This window comes from Protomyctophum parallelum (assembly GCF_964188405.1).
Source record: "Protomyctophum parallelum genome assembly, chromosome: 15".
In the NCBI taxonomy this organism is placed as follows: domain Eukaryota; kingdom Metazoa; phylum Chordata; class Actinopteri; order Myctophiformes; family Myctophidae; genus Protomyctophum; species Protomyctophum parallelum.
The window spans coordinates 20,533,615-20,553,812 of NC_139710.1; the positions used below are offsets into that span (position 1 = coordinate 20,533,615).

General features: G+C 43.2%; 2 protein-coding genes across 7 annotated transcripts in view; one reads left to right on the forward strand and one right to left on the reverse strand.

Moving 5' to 3' along the window:
- Positions 1–201: 201 nt before the first annotated feature.
- On the forward strand, positions 202–5,569 carry LOC310872338 (retinol dehydrogenase 14). The gene is made up of 5 exons (XM_083784118.1): positions 202–572; positions 1,877–2,119; positions 2,585–2,887; positions 4,930–5,208; positions 5,241–5,569. The coding sequence occupies exons 1-4, from the start codon at positions 452–454 to the stop codon at positions 5,187–5,189; spliced, it is 927 nt and encodes a 308-aa protein (XP_083640244.1). The 5' UTR covers positions 202–451; the 3' UTR covers positions 5,190–5,208; positions 5,241–5,569.
- A 1,612-nt stretch (positions 5,570–7,181) lies between these two features.
- The window catches only part of camk2b1 (calcium/calmodulin-dependent protein kinase (CaM kinase) II beta 1), a 68,172-nt gene continuing 55,155 nt past the window's right edge, over positions 7,182–20,198 (reverse strand). For 3 of the 6 annotated variants that reach the window (XM_083784112.1, XM_083784108.1, XM_083784110.1), the window contains 8 exons: positions 19,982–20,030; positions 15,720–15,806; positions 14,173–14,307; positions 13,352–13,534; positions 12,746–12,821; positions 12,112–12,206; positions 11,599–11,832; positions 7,182–11,454 (listed from right to left, as the gene is read on the reverse strand). In XM_083784112.1, coding sequence (XP_083640238.1) covers positions 11,600–11,832; positions 12,112–12,206; positions 12,746–12,821; positions 13,352–13,534; positions 14,173–14,307; positions 15,720–15,806; positions 19,982–20,030 — 858 coding nt within the window. In that variant the 3' untranslated portion in view covers positions 7,182–11,454; position 11,599. The remainder of the gene's footprint in view (positions 11,455–11,598; positions 11,833–12,111; positions 12,207–12,745; positions 12,822–13,351; positions 13,535–14,172; positions 14,308–15,719; positions 15,807–19,981; positions 20,031–20,198) is intronic. The other 3 variants (XR_014570370.1, XM_083784109.1, XM_083784111.1) reach the window with 3 other exon arrangements.

Below are 20,198 nucleotides of genomic sequence, written 5' to 3' on the forward strand. Positions count from 1 at the left end.
AATGGACCCTTCAACTTCTAGTTTATGCCCAAAATGATTTTTCTAATTATATAGCCAATTAAGCAAAAACATGTTTTAATGGTGCCCAGCGTTTGAAACTATAGTCAGTGTCACAGCTGGTACAATAGGTGGCGGTGTGGACATGTAAACATTGATTGTGATCCTCCATTATCATAGAGAATAAGAAAAATGTCAGCTGTTTCAGAGAATAACACATTCATTCATCGCAGGACGAAGAGCTTTTCATTCTCATCAACTGTGATTATTTAAGATCATGGGTTCACCAAGGATAATACCTGAAATCACCTCGATTCATCTAGAACATTTGAGAACTTAATGGATAACTAAACCATCAAGCTACGTGCTGCCTGCCTGCAGTCTCATCGTCTCAGCATCAGACAGACACTGTCTGTGGGGGTCTTCTCCTTCCTGGTTCATTAATTTTAAAGAAATGTATGTGTTGTATACGATTGTCGCGTCTTTGTTTGCATTCTTTATTTTGAAATGGATGAAAAAGAGAAGGTTTTGCAGCGACCTGAAAAGACTTGATGGGAAAACGGTTCTCATCACAGGTATGCAAATCTCTATTGATGCCATATAATTTGTATTAGCCCTAGAACGGCTCTTGTTGTTACATACAGTATGTACAGTATTTCACATACAAGAGCCATAGTACACCCTCCTTGATTTGTGGTAGAACTTTAACATGTGCGGCCTAAATGTGATAAATGCTCAGTTTGTACTCACCCATTAAATAATTCCAAAGACGTGGAGTGAAATATGGTCCTCTAGTTTTATATCCATGTGAAAGTTCTGGCACAAAACGTGTATTTAGTCAATTATCTCCACTTTTTCAAGAGATGCACACGGACATCTTTCTCTCCGGGCGAGGGGGGGCCGGAACAATCGATGAACTGATTTTACAAATAGTCCTGTTTGCCGCAAACGTCATCACCAATTGACCAGGGAAACACAAAGGTTTGCAGTCACACAATTGGCAGGTGCTTTGCGATAGGTGCTGGGTAATTAATCACACCACCTGCCAATTGTGTGACTGCAAACTTTTGTGTTTCCCTGGTCAATTGGTGATGACGTCTGTGGTAAACAGGACGTATTTGTAAAATCAGTTCATCGATTGTTCCGGCCCCCCTATAGAAACACCAGTTTCTGTAGGGCGGATCAGACCCCCTACTGAAAACACCAGTGGTTCAACTTGTCTGAGAATGTACAAATGGAACCAAATGGAGTGGACCCATAAGCAATTTACTTCCATTTGTATATAGAACTGTGTGTGAGGGTCCGTCCATGTGGAACCCTCTCAATGAATTAACCCATAGGTCCCTGGACCCCACTTTGTTTTGAGAACAAAACACCCCTTTTCTCCCATACTGTCTGTAGCCTACATGTTCCCTTTTTCCCCTTTATGATGATGACTTCCTGTTTTTCATAGTAGTGTATATTTGTACGTCTTTAAATAATGAAATTAAAATAATGCACATGTTTTGCTTTTAACCATTTCTCTTAAGGACATAGGCAGAGCTTAAACTTGACGCCTGGGGGTGCGACTGCTTGGCGAACGACACCCGATTCTTTTTTACCTTTATTTTATTATTTTAGCGTTTTTACAATGCCCTAACCCGTAAAAATGAGTTATTTAGGTAGTACAGCAGCTCACACACATACACACATGCACTACAGCCGTACAGCGAGTCATCATATCATGATAAGAGAGATGATTACAAACTACAGTCAGAAGCCAGAAGTTAAGTTGCAGGGGGGGTGCAGTGCCCCCCTGCACCCCCCCAAGCTTCGCCCATGCTTAAGGATGTAAGTTGTAACTATCGATTCATTGTTGCCCCCCTAATTTCTATTCTAGGTGGAAGTTCTGGCATCGGTAAAGAGACAGCCGTGGCTCTGGCGATGCGAGGAGCCCGTGTCATCATCGCTTGTAGAGATGTGGAGAACGCGGAGAAGGCTGTGAGAGAGATTAAGTTCAAGAGCCACAGTCTCAACGTTCTCTACATGGAGCTGGATCTGGCCAACATGTCTTGCATCAGGGAATTCTGTAAGAGGTTCCTGCAGAAAGAGAAGCGTCTGGACATCCTCGTCAACAACGCTGGTGAGTCTGTTGAAAACCTGATTGAGCTGAAACACTTTCAAACTAGTAACCGGCGGGCATCCCTATTTTGGGCATATTATTATAGGCAATGATTTTCAAAACTAGCCGATGTACAGTACAAGCTCACCAAGTGTTGCATCATGACACAAAAAACGCTGTCTGGAACATAGAGATTTTTTTATTTTTGTGAAATACGAGTTGTTATGGTGATCATTTTGTTTTATCTGATCTGGAAGCTAGATTAACCCTAGATTAATCTGATCTCAAGTCAAAATGGGTTAACTCACAGGTTGCAGAAGAGTGCTCAATCGTGTTTTAAGTGCTGGATACTGAAGGACGTCTATAGATGTCATTCTTGGCAGTCAACGAGTATCTTCCTCCATTCCCATTTGCGGTTCAGCTGCCTCATCATACTTGGATGTCTCCTTTCAATCTTTTCTGTCCCATTTTACTGCCCCAATGCAGGCATGCCCAGCGTTCTGGACTGGACGGACGACGGCTTCAGCATGTGCTTCGGGGTCAACCACCTGGGCCACTTCCTGCTGACCAACCTGCTCCTGCCTTGCCTGAAGGAGAGCGCCCCCAGCAGAGTGATCACCCTCACATGCTCCAACTACAAGTACCAGAGGCTGAACTTCCAGGACCTCAACTACAACCTGGTGCCGTTTTTCACCTACTGCCGCAGCAAGCTGGCCAACATCTACTTCAGCCAGGAGCTGGCCCGCATCACTGAGGGGAAAGGGCTGACCACCTATGTGGTGCATCCTGGTGAGACGTCACGAGAAGCTCCGTGTACTAGCTTACACACACTGGCATGTTCTAGACTTGTTTTCAGGTCATACTATACTTATTCCCGCCCACACCCACGGCACGCACGTCCGTGGTCACTGAATATACTGTGTGTGTGTGTGTGTATATATATATATATATATTTATGCATAACTATGGGTGAGACGGACATTCATTCAGATTTAGCGAGCACTTGGACACCACAGTAGCCTACCTCCGCTGAGATGACATCATGTACTGTATATGGTCGCTGCTTTTATGATGCTAATGTCCCGACACCTACAACAAGTGAAGTGACAACATTTCTGCCCGTTTCCCAAAAAACTTTAGTTAGTTAGTAGTTTTGTTGGCCTCTGAAGTCCATTTTCTTGCTGCCTTCTGCCCCTCCTGAATATCAGATACGCTCCTTTGAAGGTACATCTATGTCTATGGCATACGCCAATTCTCAGTTTGTTCTTAACGTTATACGCCGTATGATCAGTTCCACGGTAGAACCATAGACTGTAAAAAATATGGACAAAGCGTTCACCATAATTTTCCAAAAAGAATATTATGACATTAGAAATGAGACTTTAAACTAGTGACTGGAAGCAGAAAGTATTCATGACCATGTTTATTAAGGTAATACAGTCTAGGTGAAGTTGGGCCCAAATACATGGACTTCTATGGGGCTATGGGTTTTTCTGTGTCCAATGACAGCGCCACAACAGGCCATTATATGAACTTTCATTTCCTTAGTGGCTTCACAAAATATCTGTCTGACTGCCCCCCTGGGTAGAACACACCACTGTTACACAAGTACACTAGTAGGCATGTAACGATTTATCGTAAATCGATTAAAATCGATTCAAAGTTCCTAATAATAATACTAATAACCAGACTATTTAAATTGATTTCCTAAAACAAAATACAGCATCTTTCTCAGCATGAACATTGATTATAAAAAGGTTTTCAGTCATTTGCTAGTCATTTGAGGATAAGAGAAAACAAAGCATTGTTTAAAGGAGAATTCCATACTAAAAGGCTTTCTTACCTTCCTTTGTAGTTGTTACGTCCCCACCAAAGGGAAATAGCCAATAAGGAGCTTTTGCACAAAATAACACCTGGACCTCTTTGGTGGGGACGTAACAACTACAAAGAAAGATAAGAAAGCATTCTAGCATGGAATTATCCTTTAAAAAATAATGTGTAAGAGAAATAATATAGATTTTTCAGTCATTTGGAATGAGTTTGGAATTTGGTGTTTTAAAAAATCGTTAAACATTGTATCGTGAACCTATTATCGTGATTCGAATCATATGAGTTGAGTGAATCGTTACATGCCGTTACAAAATTCATAGGTGATATTGGAGGGGAGGGGAGGGGGGTGACTTCCATTGAAAATGAATTGTGAGCTCCTCTCCACCTGGAACAGAGAGAGCGATTTTGTTTCAATAGTGTGTATGAACTTAAGTGCTCCAGGTTTCGTCCCCACTGGTCCTAACATCTGTCTGTGGCTCTGTGTGCTCCAGGTTTCGTCCCCACTGGTCCTAACATCTCTGTCTATGGCTCTGTGTGCTCCAGGTTTTGTCCCCACTGGTCCTAACATCTCTGTCTGCGGCTCTGTGTGCTCCAGGTTTCGTCCCCACTGGTCCTAACATCTGTCTGTGGCTCTGTGTGCTCCAGGTTTCGTCCCCACTGGTCCTAACATCTCTGTCTGTGGCTCTGTGTGCTCCAGGTTTCGTCCCCACTGGTCCTAACATCTGTTTGTGGCTCTGTGTGCTCCAGGTTTCATCCCCAATGGTCCTAACATCTGTTTGTGGCTCTGTGTGCTCCAGGTTTCGTCCCCACTGGTCCTAACATCTGTCTGTGGCTCTGTGTGCTCCAGGTTTCGTCCCCACTGGTCCTAACATCTCTGTCTGTGGCTCTGTGTGCTCCAGGTTTCGTCCCCACTGGTCCTAACATCTGTTTGTGGCTCTGTGTGCTCCAGGTTTCGTCCCCACTGGTCCTAACATCTCTGTCTGTGGCTCTGTGTGCTCCAGGTTTCGTCCAGAGTGGCTGGATCTACCACTTCTCCTTCCTGTTCCGGATGCTCATGCAGGTGATCATGTGGATGTTCTTTGTGCCGTGCGAGCTGGGCGCTCAGACGGTCGTCTACTGTGCCGTGTCGGACGAGGCCGCCCAACACAGCGGGGGCTACTTTGTAGACTGCCGGCCGGCCACCCTGCGTCCTTTTGCCAGAGACTCCGGTGTGGCCAAGAAACTGTGGGAGGCCAGTGAGAGACTGGTCAAACTAGTCTGATGGCGAGGGAGGTGATCAACAGCTGGCCATAGCACTGGACTCTAACTATTTCTGTATTTCTTTCCATATGAGTTTTTATTTTATATACTTATACATTTCCAAGACATTGTATTTTGACTCCATTTATGAAACACGTAGTGAAAATACCAGATGTACAAACTCACATCGTGACGCGTTGTGAGCCTTTAGATCTACTATTTTTGAAAGATTTGGACAAATTTGGGAAATGATGAACTAATAAAGGGCAAAGTCACACTAGGGTCTCGAATCCGGACCTGGGTCCACTTTCCAGATGTTGTGATTAGTATGAATACTAATGTACCCGAGAACGGATATGCTTGGACGAGGTTGTCTGGAGTACGATTTATATGATTTATATTACGCATTAGGTGTGAAACCCAACCATGCCAAAACACAGAAGTTGACTGCTATTTATCATTCATATCATAACATAAGTTAAGCATTATTTTACCTGGGTTACACTGTCTGATAGTTGTACTTATTGACATGAAATAATAATCCCACTAGTGTTTCAGTTTGAGAAAAAAATCACACCCGTGTGAACCGAGTGTTGCAACTCCCCTCTCTCTCTCATTAGCAGGCAACAGTGCAGTACTACAGCGCCCCTACTGGTACATACTGGTGCTCATTAACGTCACATAGGTGACCAACACATAGACACGGACATTGCTGTTCTTTGGAGTGGTTGCACCACTCAAAAATGCTGTATGTAGTGAGTACCAGCGAGTGTGACGCTGGTCTAAAAGACTCAAAGGGTTCACCCGTGATGCCCCCGACAGTGAGCTCGATGTGGCATACGCTCAAGGTTGGTTATAAGATGCCAAGGATATGCCACCGTGATGCTTGTACATGGCATCTTTTTTCAATAAAGATTGACTTTCCTGGCCAGCTTCTGTTGATTGTTGGCAGAAAGGCGTGATGCACACAGCATCTTGTCATTGTGTCTTACTAGGACCCATTAGGGAAGGCAAATGCATCTGCATCTGTAGTTGTTAATCTACACTGAATGCTAACAATGCAGATTATTGTTAAAGAGTGATTAGAAATGTATCCTAAAATGTAAAACTGATAAATTATACAAAACGCAATTGAGAAAAAAGGTCACATGTAATGTGCTCCTACAATTTTTGCACGTGCCGCCTGTGACCATTATTAATTTATTATTTTGAAAAAAGGTCAGCAAAAGGTGAGAGGTTGCAAATGTTTTGAGCGGTGGGATTAAACGTGGTTAATCAGGAAACTATATATAGGCTACATGAGTTCCTACTGGCGGAAAGCAGACAAACACACAAAGATGTATGTACATTGTCAATGCCTGCATACCATAAAACAGTGGTCCTCAACCGCGGTCCGGTCGTGTGCCGCGGTCCGCCTCTCTGCGGACCCTGGAGAAATGATAGAATAAAGAGAAGAAAAAAAGTCACCGCGACCGCGAGAGAGCAACCCCAATTAACGCTCTGAATGTGGACCGACTGATTGTGTGTGTGCGCATGTCCTGATGACAATGTTGCGCTGACTGGCTCACTAGCTGTTAAATGGGTCGCAGTGACACATTCACACATTCAGTTGAATGAACAAAATTTGATTTTTGGAGGTGAATATTTGTCTCTACTCTGCACCGTACAGTATAATGAGTATATGGTTGGTTGGATGGGACCCGATTTGTATAAGCTTGGTTTGACTGTACTAAACAGGCATAGTAGTTTCTAGGGGTGGGGGGCGAGGGGGGCAGCCCCACCCCGTGGGGCCCGCGACCCGCAATTTTATTTGCGCGCGCATGAGACTGGACCATGGTCTTATTCAAACATTATTTGTGGACCTTCAGCATTTCTAGTTGAGGACCCCTGCCATAAAACATATACTGTTCAGCTGTAGCTGACACACAATGTGAATGTTCCATTTTTCATTAATCTAAAAAAAGAAATCGGACATTGTGTTGCAGCCTCAAAAGACAAAACATGTTCAGTTGCATACTTAAATTGTCATTTTATTGATAACACAACACTTTTCTTGAAGTTAGAGAAACACACGAAGCACATAAGAGAACAGAGCAATAATGTGAAGAGTCAGAGAACTAGATAGATCAAGATTAATATTATACAGAAGAAACCCAAACAGAAAAAAAGACAAGGGGGGGGGAGTCATCTGCAGAAGAAATGACTGAATAAGGTGAGAAACAGAGGGAGAGGGACAAGGAAAGGGTGAAAGAAACATACAAAAGGAAGTTAGCTCGGTGTTGTCAGCACAGCGATCATTCGATGAAAATAAGACAGCAGTGCTTTAGAGAGACTTTAAAACACGGTCGTGTTAAAACTGACTGAAGGTCAGTAGAGCTATAGCATTGACCCAAAGCCAAAGTGCTCTGAAAAGGAAAGCTGCTGTGAATTAGCACACTGATCATTATGTTATAGGCCTATTGTAAGCTGACGCTCAATTTCCAACGGATGAACTTGTATAGATCCGCAATTTTCGACCCGACAGTAAAAAAAAATCTGGCTAGACATTAGGCCATCTGTGTCCCGTGTCCTGTTTTCTCCTGTGTGATTGCACCCCCTAGTCAAGTGGACTGCATTCAGTCCGAGTTGGATAAAAGTGTTGTTCCTCAAAGTGCCATCATTGCTGGTTGGGTGAAACATGTCCTGTTCTACAAAAGTCAGCCAGCATGCACTGACAACACAGAGCTCCGTAGAAAAGCATGCTAAATAATCATAACATCACACAACTATCCTCATACTGAGTCATCCTTATTAGTACCAAAACCACAACCACCACCATCATCATCAACATAGTCATTATAATCCTCTTCAATATCATCTTGGGACAAAAATAGTTATGTGCCTACAAAGCTGAGAAAATAGATAGAGAAAGGTTTTGTATACCAGCATTCAGTAGAAAATGACCATTTAAACCAAATAAAACCAAATAAAAAGGAAAAAAACACCATAAAACAAGTGTCTCGTCATCATGCAAAGAAAACGATGCTAGTTAGTTGCAGCTGTGTAACACTGTATTCTCCCTCATTTAAAAAGGTGAATCTTATTGACTTCAAGGCTAGTAAACACTAAGAAGAACAGAGGAATAAAGCCTTTGTTACTGTACATATGCAGCATTTTCTTATTTTGAAGGGGCCAGGGGGTCATGTTTGGTGAATGATAATTCAACTTACAAATGAACCTTATGAGTCCATTTGGTTACATTTGTAGACACTGAGTTACAAATGGACACAAACAGATCTACCATGTCGTCTTAGTGTGAACATTGTTAGCAGATGACACCTGGCAAACACAACCTTTACCCTAGAGCCTGCAGGTCAAAAGCTTTATCACACATACAACAATAATGTGACAAAACATTTTGTTTGGAGGATAGTTCACACAAAATACACACCTGTTGTCATGTTTCTACATAAATGTTCCCCTCTGGTAAAGCAGGGCTTTCTGAAACTCAGCTTTAGTGGAAAAGTAAAAAAAGAAAATGCAACGTAGGGAAATTATATAGTAGCCGCAGGAAAAGAAAAACATTCCGCATTGGTCAGTTACAGTAAAACACACACATGCAGGATGTAAATTGGGTGTACTATCCCTTTAAAAGAAAACTTGTGCTTACATGCAGTGATGTCCCTTTGAATAATAACAGAGCATGAGGCTGTACAACAGGAAAAACAACAGGAAAAAAAGGCAAATTTTAAACATCTCCTCAAATAAATAAATAAATAATCAAAATAAATATAAACCTGAGGACTAGCCACCGGCTGACTGCCTGTCCAATAATGAGACACGTCAAGTCCCTTTCATGTCGGTCTGACCAATAGTGGCCACACACTCCGAAGGCAGCCAATGACGGATAGTTAAGGAACTACTGAACTGACCTCATTGGAAGTCAAAGCTCCAGTCGACTGTCAGCTCTGTAAAGTCCATCTTTTCATTCCCGTCAAAACCTCTGGCACAAACACGTTTCTAAGAAAAGCTGATAATAACACTTGATTGTTAACACAAGACACAAGTCAAAGAGCATGGTGATAAAAATATGAAAACAAGTAAGAAAAACTAAATGATAAGAAAAGTACAAGTTGTGGACTGAAGGCAGAGGGCTGATATGTCCTCTAAAATAAAGCCTTCTCCTTCAAACTTTCCTCTCTCACACACACAGCATACAACTCCAAGATCTCCATGTAAGGAAGGAGTAGGTTACACATTAATGGAAGTGGACATGCACTCTCTCATACACGCGCACACACACACACACACACACACACACACACAGGACATCCTTTCAGACCAACTGGTATATCACTGTCCAGAAATGAGAAACAATGGCCTCGTGGGTGATCAAATCTTTCTTCTGGCATATGTGTCAAACTCATAGAGCTTCTTAGCTCCTCTTCTCATGTAAACTGTCATCACTGACCCAACGTATGGACAGTGGACAGGACTCTGAGGACGCCTCAGAATGGCATTTATCTAAGTGGTTTGATGTGGGAAATGGACAGAAGGACCGTGCGTGTGACACGCTATGGCTTTAGAAGTAAGGCTGCAATGTTGCCTGTAGGATTGGAGAAGACGAGGCAAACATGCAAGGTAAAAGGAAAAGTACACAGGGAAATCCTGTTAACGCCCTGTTCATTATCCATGCGTAACTGTAAGAAATGTAAGAAATTTAACCAAATCTGGACTCTTACATTTGAACATTCTTGAGTCAAATGAACACGGAGGACTTTACTGTGTTTATAACGCCCCCCATGCGCTCATCTGAGCCACATGAGAAGTCATCTGTTGGGTGAAGCACTAAAAGGGATTTCCCCTTGACCAGGAAACCAAAAAATACTCCTTTCAGTAATAACGTGAGCTAGGGGGAAACGATATGCATTTCTTCTATATTGTGTATTATGTTCTGTAGATGAGTCTTCCTGTGATATGTGCAGCATGCTTGCCACTACCATTTAGAGTGCAAGGAGGTCCTGATATAACTTACACTACAGAGCTAGTATAGTATGTAAAGATGGCAAATGTACAAGAAAACAATTGTAATCTGAACTGCCTTTTCTTTGACACCTTAGTATGTTTGTAATTATTCAGATTCAACAATGCCAATCTTAAATGGGAAAAAAATAGATAATCATTATTTTTTGGATAAGCACTTACTATGTGCCAATTTCAAACTGACATATAGTTACGTGCTGGTGTCACGCACCGAAAATAGCAGATCTACAAGCTCACAATGTGTTGCGCTGCAATGCATTGTGAGCTTTTCATTTGCTATTTTCGGTGGGTGACATCACTACACAACAAAGTATAAATCCAGGTTTTACTACCGCACACGGACACACACACCCTACCTCTTTCATGCACGCTTGACTCCCGGTCAGACACTGTCCTTCAAAAAAAAAGTGAGTTTGGGCGCAGTATAATAGAAACAATACAAGAAGCAAATTACAAAAAAGAAGAAGAAAAAAAAATGAAAAAACTGCCAATATAAATTTTCACCTAATAGCCACAATAAAAAACAGCCACTGTGAATATTGGGGAAAATAAGTCATGCTTCCTTAAAAAGACAAGAGAAAAACAATGAAAAGAAGAGATTTCCTTTGACTCTAGAAACCACTGGCATCAAGAATTTCAAATTATACAAAGTACATATACAATTGCAACTATGTAATAATAATAATAATAATAATAATAGTCATAATAATTAGTTATAATAGAACTTACTTAAAACTTTACAATACTGTATTTCCAGTGCAGTGTTTTTGTCACACAGGTGTGGATTCACACAGAACGGGTGGGGTATAGGGTCACAAAAACCCCAGGAAGTAGGGTGGGGGGGGGGGGGGGGGTCATGGGGTCACCACAGGAAGAAGGAAACACATACTGAGTTCTTAAAAACATCAAGAACACACCCCCCCCCCCTCCTCAAACTGCCCGCTTTGTCAGAAGTAGGAAGAGAGGGGGTGACCGCAAGTTTCCATTGCTGTACGGTGGCCTACAGTGGCAACAGAGTGGGGTTGCTGTACGATGGCCTACAGTGGCATTTAGTGGCAACAGAGTGGGGTGGGGAGATGCATGCTGGGGGTTGAGATGGGTGGGCCCAGTGTGGGAAGGTCTGGGACTGCTGACTCCCCCCCTCTCCCCGACATTATCATTCCATCCCTTCTACCTCCTCTTCCTTTCTCTCTCTCTCTCTCTTTCTCTCTGTCTCTCTCTCCCTCCAGCTGAGCACTCTTGTCAGATGTAATAGGAGTCGACCCCTGAGAACGACAGTAAAAATACAGTGACACAAACATTTGTCTTCGAACATTTAATTTTTTTTATTAAATAATATTCTTTTCTCTTTTGTACACAAATCTCCCCCTATACCCTGCAGTTCACCGTGATGTATGCTCTGGACGTACCTCATTGCAGCGGGGCGGCCGGTGCACCTGAGCAGTGGAAGTGCACGTTCTGCCACTTGCTGTCCCGGCGGTGCCACACGCGCGTCTCCTCCGACTGGCTGGAGCGCGGCCGGCCCTGGCCGTCCACGTACTGTGTGAGGCGGATGTAGGCGATGCAGGCCGCGTCCTCGCCGATCAGGTGGACGTGGGGGTTCAGGATGGTGGTGTGGATGGGCTTACTGTTTTTCGCCAGAACTGGGGGGGGGGGACAGCAAAGATCAGTACAGTCAGGACATCAATTGTATTTATTGTGTTAGTTAGACCACCCCATTCCATAAATAAAAATAAAAATAATTAAGACGTAGTGAAAACAGCTGATCTACAAGCTCACAACGCAACGTGAAGTGCCTTGTTGTGTGCTTGTAGATTGGCTGTTTGGGTGAGGGTCCCGGGCAAACGCTCTCTTTTTGGGCCTCGACCTGAAAGGTTTGGGAACCACCGGGTTAGTGCCTCCACGAGGGCTGTGTCTCTTACGGTTCTCAAAGTAGAATCTGTGGAAGTCCATGCCCTCTACAAGGTTGCCCAGGGCCTCGGGTTCGAAGGAGGTCAGACCAGGGTCGCAGATCTTACTGCAGAACAAAGGACAGTGTGTTATTCGTACATCGGCGGAATGGAGAGTGGTTCAAATCACACTTGCACGTACCTCAATCATGAACAACCGATCGATTATAAAAACTCTAAACGAATGATTTTCCCCCAAAATAATCTACAAGCTCATAACGTGCCATGTTGCGACACGTCATGAGATTTTAGATTTTAGCTATGTTTGCATGATTCTATTGTACAACAATACTTTCACGTCCTACCGGGGATTCCAACCTGGGTTCCCGTGCATTTTTATTTTACAACCGAGCGGGGAGGTATTGAATTTTGACCTTCAGTACCACTTGTCAACCAGTAGTGGTTCTACTAGACCACATGATCTTTATTTTATTTGGAGACCAAATTGTATTCACCAAAATAATCGGATTCATTGACATATAAATGAAAATAAAATAAAAACATGCTTCTCTGTAATTCGATGAATTAAAAAAAAGGTATCGATAGAATAACCGCTAAGAACATAATGGACATTTGCAGTCCTACACTAAAATAAGCGCCGACTCACGCATATGCCTCGAAGTCTCCATTGTTGACTGCCTCTATGAGTTGCTCGGTGATCTTGATGATTTCTTGTTTGCGTGCTGCAAAGGAGAGGAAATGCACACTGAGTCACATTGAATAGCGACTAACTGAGCCAGTGGATCCTAGTTAGTTTGCACACAGTTGGTGAGTTATAAAAACACTTACCTGAACACCATATAAACTTAGCAATACCTTTACATAACAAGCTCAACAAGGCTTATTTGTGCGACAATGAAATCAACTCAAAAAGCAAAGCCTGTACTGAAGAACAACGTCACTGATTTGCAAAGCCTGAACTGAAGAACAACATCACTGATTTGGTAGCATTTGTATTTTCAATTCCTTCAAAAAGTCTGACATGTTGATCGCTGCACGACGGAGACAGGAGGTTAATATGCATCAGCATCACAATCATTGACACTCCGAGCTCAGGAAGTAAAACCACACAACGTCTTAGGTCCAACACACTCTAGTCAGGGCACCTCGTCCGAAAAACACAACACAACACACCTCAACAGCGCGGCAGGCAATCACAGAGGACCCTGACAGGGCTCATGGGCTCAGGGAAGTGCTCATGCTCAGTACTCACTCTGGGAGGAGAAGGGTGAGGGGCTGGGGGGAGTGCGTGGGGGAGGTGGGGAGGTGGTGTGTGCAGGCGGGGGTGTTGGCCTGGCATTGAGGACGGGAGCGGGCCCCGTCGAGGACTCCGCCTCGGGGGGCGTGGGTACCGGCGCCCTGCGCACGCTGCTCACTAGGTCTGTGAGGCGGGACACTGCACGGCATCATGGGGAGGGGGTGAGGAGGGGTGGTGGGGGGTTGACAGAGGTCAGGATGCATGAAGGAACATGGAGCCAGAGGAGGGAGAGACAGAGAGACATCAATGAAGCACGTACACTACAGGAATGGATATAGTCCAAAGCACGTATAATAATCCCATTTATTATTAGAGGTTAGGAGAGTGTTTAACTAGGGCAAGGGTGGGCAGCATTATTTTATTTTCCAGGGGACCATACTGACTTCGATACAGTGAGTGAAGGGCCATACATGACTATTGAAACTTCAAATATATAGTGCTGAATTATATTAAAATACATTACATTTGGTAGATATGATGATAGACAATCTTAACCCATTTTGGGCGGGAACCCCTTTTGGTGTTTTAAACATTGTTATAATTTAGCTATTGAAAAATAGCACATCTACAAGCTCAAACTGGAGGATTTAGAATATTTTTTTAGGGAAATACTCAATAGGGCCAACATTCTTTTTTTATATCTTTACTGTATCACACATTATCAAACATCATATATATATATTTTCAGAAAACCGTCAGGATTTAGAAGGCATTTGCAGAATCGTCCTCAGGTCTAAATGGGGGGGGGCGACGGGCGGAGAGGGATTGCTACTTACTCTGCATGGGGGTGTGCGGGGGGGAAGAGGCCGAGAGGCTGGCCAGAGGAGGAGTGCTGGCTCCCCCCTCGCCGTCGGACGTGGGCCCCGAACCCCTACGCACAGAGCCTAGCAGGTCGGCAAACTTAGTGGCAGCTGAGGTGGAAGGACGGAGCGAGGGACACATGAAGACATGGAGGTGAATGGAGGGAGGCTCTCTGAACCACGCCGACGGTGTTCACACATAGTCCGGAGAGCAATGGCCGCAGTGTTGACGCACGCAGTCAAATAGCACAATTTGCTTATATAACGTAAGTCACATACTTTGCAACTTTAGCTACAAGTTACTTTGTACAAAACCTACATTAACCAATTAACCACCATGTTATACTTTTTACATTTTGTTTTCAGTACTTTTACTTTGGTACTGCAACTATACTTTGATGCCAGCACTTTGACTTGTAGTCGTAATAGCGTATTTGTATACTTATTGTGGTACTGCGAGTACTTCTTCCACCACTGACCATATCCCTACCATGAGATCACAACGTACTATTTGACTGGCAATGTTTTTACAATCGACTGGAGTGAAATACCTGCAGAGGTCTCTGAGACCAAGTGTGACGCTCACTCAGTGATGAACACATACATTGATAAAAGATGCACAGTTGATCGGCTCATGCTCAGAAATAGAAGGGGAGGAGGGGTCCCACACACACACACACACACACACACACACAGGTGCTGCAATACCATCTATGTCCACAGGGAGGAAGCGGTGGACCTTTCTCAAGACATGGGGTGGGTGATACAGGAGTGATTTGAGAGGAGCAGGGCACAATAGACTGGACTAGTATAGAGGAAGAGATGGATCACACGCACACTTCACTTCATCTTTTTTTCTCAAATACTTTTTTTCCACAACGTCTTGGACATGGAGCCACCCGATTAATCAGCCAGCGACTAGAACATGTCAGCCGCTGGCTGGATGTCGGTTTCTAAAATTAATAATTGTAGGCAGCTCTGTATCATCCCGAGACTTTAACCGCATGAACCCTAGCATGCCTATAATTATGGGGTGAACATTTGGGCAGAAATGTCAGCTCTACAAGCTGGTAGATTCGGCTATTTGTGGAAAAGAGATTTGGTGTTGAGGGGAAAAAAATGCGGAACTAGTATAGAGTATAGAGCCCCGGTAAACTATACAGTTTGAGTGGTTAAACTAGCATTTTGCGTCCGGCAAGGAACAACATGATTATTATACTTCATCATATGGCATCGCATGACAAATATATAGCTGATCTACCAGCTCACAGCGTATCCTGTGTTGGCCGCATCGTGAGCTTGAAGATCAGCTTGTAGATTGTCATATGAAAGAGCATAAATTGGGCAGGTTGGAACTGTGCAGGAAAAAAAATCACGGCACTCTTCAAATGAAACCCACACAGCTGTTAGTGTGTTAGTTGTACGTAGTTGCAGTGTGTGTGTGTGTGTGTGTGTGTGTGTGTGTGTGTGTGTGTGTGCGAGCGCGCGCGCGCAATCTGCATCACAAAGCCATGCTGACTTACAGTAGACAGCAGGTGAAGGGCCCTGAGGGGTATCAGGCTGAGAGCTGGTGCTGGACTGTGACTTAACTGGGCTGTCTATACCGTTCCCTGATCACAGCCCACACCCACACACACACACACACACACACACACACACACACACACACACACACACACACACACACACACACACACACACACACACACACACACACACACACACACACACACACACACACATATATAACAGACAACACGGTGAGGATGGGAGAGAGGAAGGGAGGAGAGTATGTGAAGGAGGAGATAAACAACAACAAAGTGATGGAAAGACGTTACTCACTACACAGTGTCCTTGCCTTGGCAGCCAATTCTCAACACAAAGTACAAATCAATGCCCTTTGGTCTTCTGGTCATCAGTTGTGTGTCCACCCCGTATACACGCTACTTTATTGAGTTTGTTCACGGCAGCCTGGCCCGTGGGCCGAGACAGAATGAGCAAAATGGCCGTGACCAGGAGAGAGTGAGTGCGGACATTACAAATTATCACTTGTTTGTTTAATCAGCTGCCAAACCCAGGAAGAGCAACACACAGACAGACGACCCAGTAACGCATAGCATGAAGTCAACTGGAGAGGACGGGGGGGGTGTGGGGGGTGTGTTCTGTTGCGGTGCTGAGTTGTTGCTAACCTCAACCTGCCCCTGGGTTTTCCCGAAGTGAAATTCACAGAGATAAAGTCAACAAAAGCTGCTGCAAACTTTAAAAAAAAATGGTCCAAAGAAGTTTGCGGTAAACAAAGCTCAGAATCCAGCGACATAATTCTCTCTATAAAAGTATTGAGAGTAATAGAAAAGTTATGTGGTCAGATGCTCCGTCACCCGGCACAGGCATTGGATTACAAACCAGCTGTCGAGCAGTGACATGAAGTGATCTTACAAAAAAAAAAAAAAAAGGAAAAGAAAAGAAAAAAAAAAAAAAAAAAAAAAGGACAACAGCATAAGTTATGGCCTGTTCCCACCAAAACCAACCACCCCTCTCTCACCTGGTTCTATCTGCAGGTTGCGTCTCTGGCACTGATCACCACTATGTTGCCAGCGTATCTTTGGGGTGACTGTGTCGTGTCCCACGTGACGGTAGCCATAGCTTTAGCTCTTCTTGGAGCACGCTGCCACCGGGGCTAAATTTAGAGCCAACCCCCACCCCTTTAGACACAAGGTGCCCTTGCCCTCTAGTGTGCTGGGGGGTTATGGTATTTGGGCTTTAGGAGAACGGTCGGAAGGTGGGGCAGTACTACCATAGCTTTTACTGCATATAGAGGTAAGGTACAGTACAACATGGCACAGTACAGTATAGGGGGAGGGAAGGAGACGGGACCATGTTCTGCTTGGCAATAAAATGCTGCAAGTCTGACCTTATTTATAGGGAGATGCATTGTGCTTGGCTCAAAGCAAGAGGTGGAAAAGAGGGGTGTGTATAACCACAGACACACACAGTCGCACACACGCTGCCTCTTGAAAGCACCATGTAAAGTCATACAACATTAGGAGGTCTTCACAAGAAGACATTATTTATCTCCAAAGTTTAAACCTCAAGCAACACCCACACACACCCACACACACCCACACCCACACACACACATACACACACACACAGTCAACACCCAGCAGGTCTTGTTGGTATTTCAGAGGTGTGCGAGTGTTTCCCAGTATAAAGGTTTCAGCCAAATGCCAACACTTCTGAGAAAGCCAAACCCTGACAAGCATTACAACGACTCTTACATTTCAATTTCCCCCAGCCCCACACCCTTGTCATCAGTTCTAACAGCAACAGACGGTAATGCGGCCATGGCTCCATGAGGGGTCAGTAACAGGTCAGTTATTAGCCCAGCAACTGCCCTGTCACTACAGTGGGAATGAGGCTGGAGCAGTGACTAGTGTTTTGATACTTGTACCCAAAAGCAGTGGTGGAAAAAGTACTCAAATGTTTTACTTAAGTAAAAGTCGGGAATTCAAAATGCACTTCAGTAAAAGTACTGCCATCAAAATGTAATTAAAGTACCAAAACTAAAAGTACTCATTGCAGAATCTCTCATTTCAGGTTTTCAAACGTATAAAAATCTTTTGAATCAGAGATCTGCTATTTTCAACGAAATCTTTGGTAGCCTTAGGTAGGTCTTTTTTGATGCCCTTTGCTGAGCTTAAGCCGTTTAAATAAAGTAACAGAGTGCCTCTTTGTTGTATTACCATTTTCGAACCCTCGACAACGAGCTCCTGTTTACAGTTTGTACAACCACACTTTCTATTCGGACTAAATGTATAGGTCTAGAAAGTAACTAGTAACTAAACTTTTCAAATAAATGTAGTGGAGTAAAAGTACAATATTTGCCTCTGCGATGTAGTGGAGTAGAAGTTAAAGTACTGGAAATTGGAAATACTCAAGTAAAGCACCAATACCTCAACATTTTACTTAACTACAGTACTTAAGTAAATGTACTTGGTTACTTTCCACCACTGCCCAAAATGTTTGACTGTCATATTCCGTCTTTGAATAACAGTGTCATATGAATATATGGCAGCCGCTGATAGATTACTTGCCCAGGGATCTATCTACTGTGATTTATAAAGGAAGTGATTCGTTGGATTGGAGAGCCCCAGCTGTACTCTTGCAATTTGCCTTCTGATGTGCCCATGTACTGTATTGTGTATGTGCTGCTCGCCATTTTCTTTTGTTTGTTTGTTTGTTTTGTTTCTGTGCCATTTGTTTTTCTTGTCTGTTTTATTGTATTGTGCTTATAATTTATACCTTTCTAGTTTGTCTCACTTTATCTATACATTTGATTCATCTTTATGTGAAAACATAAAAATTCAATAAAAAGTTATTTAACCCTTTTACTGCTGCCATTTATTGAGAAATTAGGACCTAATTCATGCCAGCATTTTTTTAATTTGAGCTCTTATTTTGAAAAGCCACATTTTGCCTCAACCGGAAGTGAGCTTATCCCTGCCAGCTTTACGTTGCCAAGACAACCTTTGTTTACATGATCGAAAAATGCCGGTACATTTTTGCACTCCACAACGTCGGCTCGTGCCGTCAAAGAAACGCTGTTTTGACCAAAAATGCCATCTGGGACAAGGAATAGGAGATACAGGCGATTGAAAGAAACGGATAGAATGGATTCTTATGGCGACGGTGAATTAATATGAACGATCCAGTGCAGTGCTAACAACAGTGCTAGCTAACCGGCTAACGTGAGTAGCATTATGGCTTGATCAATCATATGCACTAATAAAGGGCAATTGCCGAAGGGCTTCGGCAATGGCAGCAAGCGTTAATATCAAATTAATGCTTCAATTGCCGAAGGGCTTCGGCAATGGCAGGAAGACGGTTAAAAAAAAAAAAAAATCACGTTGCAATTTTCAAGTGCAGAGTCATTTGAAAAGTCTTGCCAAAAACAATCCCTAGCGCCCCTGATTTAAACATTGATTTCTCAAACATCCATGATGATTAATCATAGGCACGCAATGATTTCTCGTAAATCAATTCAAATCGATACAAACTGGTGACAATTTAAATTGTGATTAAGTCGCAATTTGAATTGCGATGAAAACAGGGCTGAAGGGAAGAGAATACAGGATCTTTGTAGAGAATTGGGGGGGGAAAGGTTTCAGTCATTTGCTACTGAATTGAGTGTAAGATAAATAATAAAATATATGTAATTTGTCTGGAAACAAATTGTGTTTCTTGAGAGAATCTTTACATGCCTAGTTAATCACTTCAGGGACGCATAATGATCCCACAAGTTTCATGCAAATCCAACCATCCGTCCTGAAGTTATTTTGCTAACAGTCAGACCATGACCATAATGCCTCAGTGTTTTTACATTCACCATAACGCCTAGCTGGTGTGCAACTTGCCAGAAGTAGTATCCAAAAAGGTTTTTCTTTAGCGTTAATCTGTTTCTCATTGACATTTAAATATATATATATATCTCCCTGAATTGGTGACGAAACCAAGATACCTAATCATCATATTTTTCTGGTCTATGTGAAAATACTGAATATAATATTTTCACATATTGCAACAAAAAAAATCTCACCCACTTCTACATCTCTGTAAACCTGTGATATGACAGTAAAATTGATTCTCGTTTCTTGATAGCCTTTCTGGCAGCAGCAGGACTTATTACTCTGGAATGTATGGACAAAGCCATCATTGATAAACGATAAGGACCTTTTTCCAGCCACCATTTCTGATGTTACTTTTTCATTTCATCATCCTCTCTTACCTTTCACGTCCTCGTCTTCCACCGTGGTGTTGCTGCTGTCAGACGATTCCTGGAGGTCAGAGAAAGAGGCAGAGTCAAGTTAAGTTGTAAGGTGGCAACACCCACACACACACAAAAACACAGTGGAAATGTTGAGGTTCACACTTGGGGACAAGTGTGTAACTAAGAATAAACGTTTAAGTGGTATAAACGTTTAAGTGGTTAGCTGCAAGTTAAT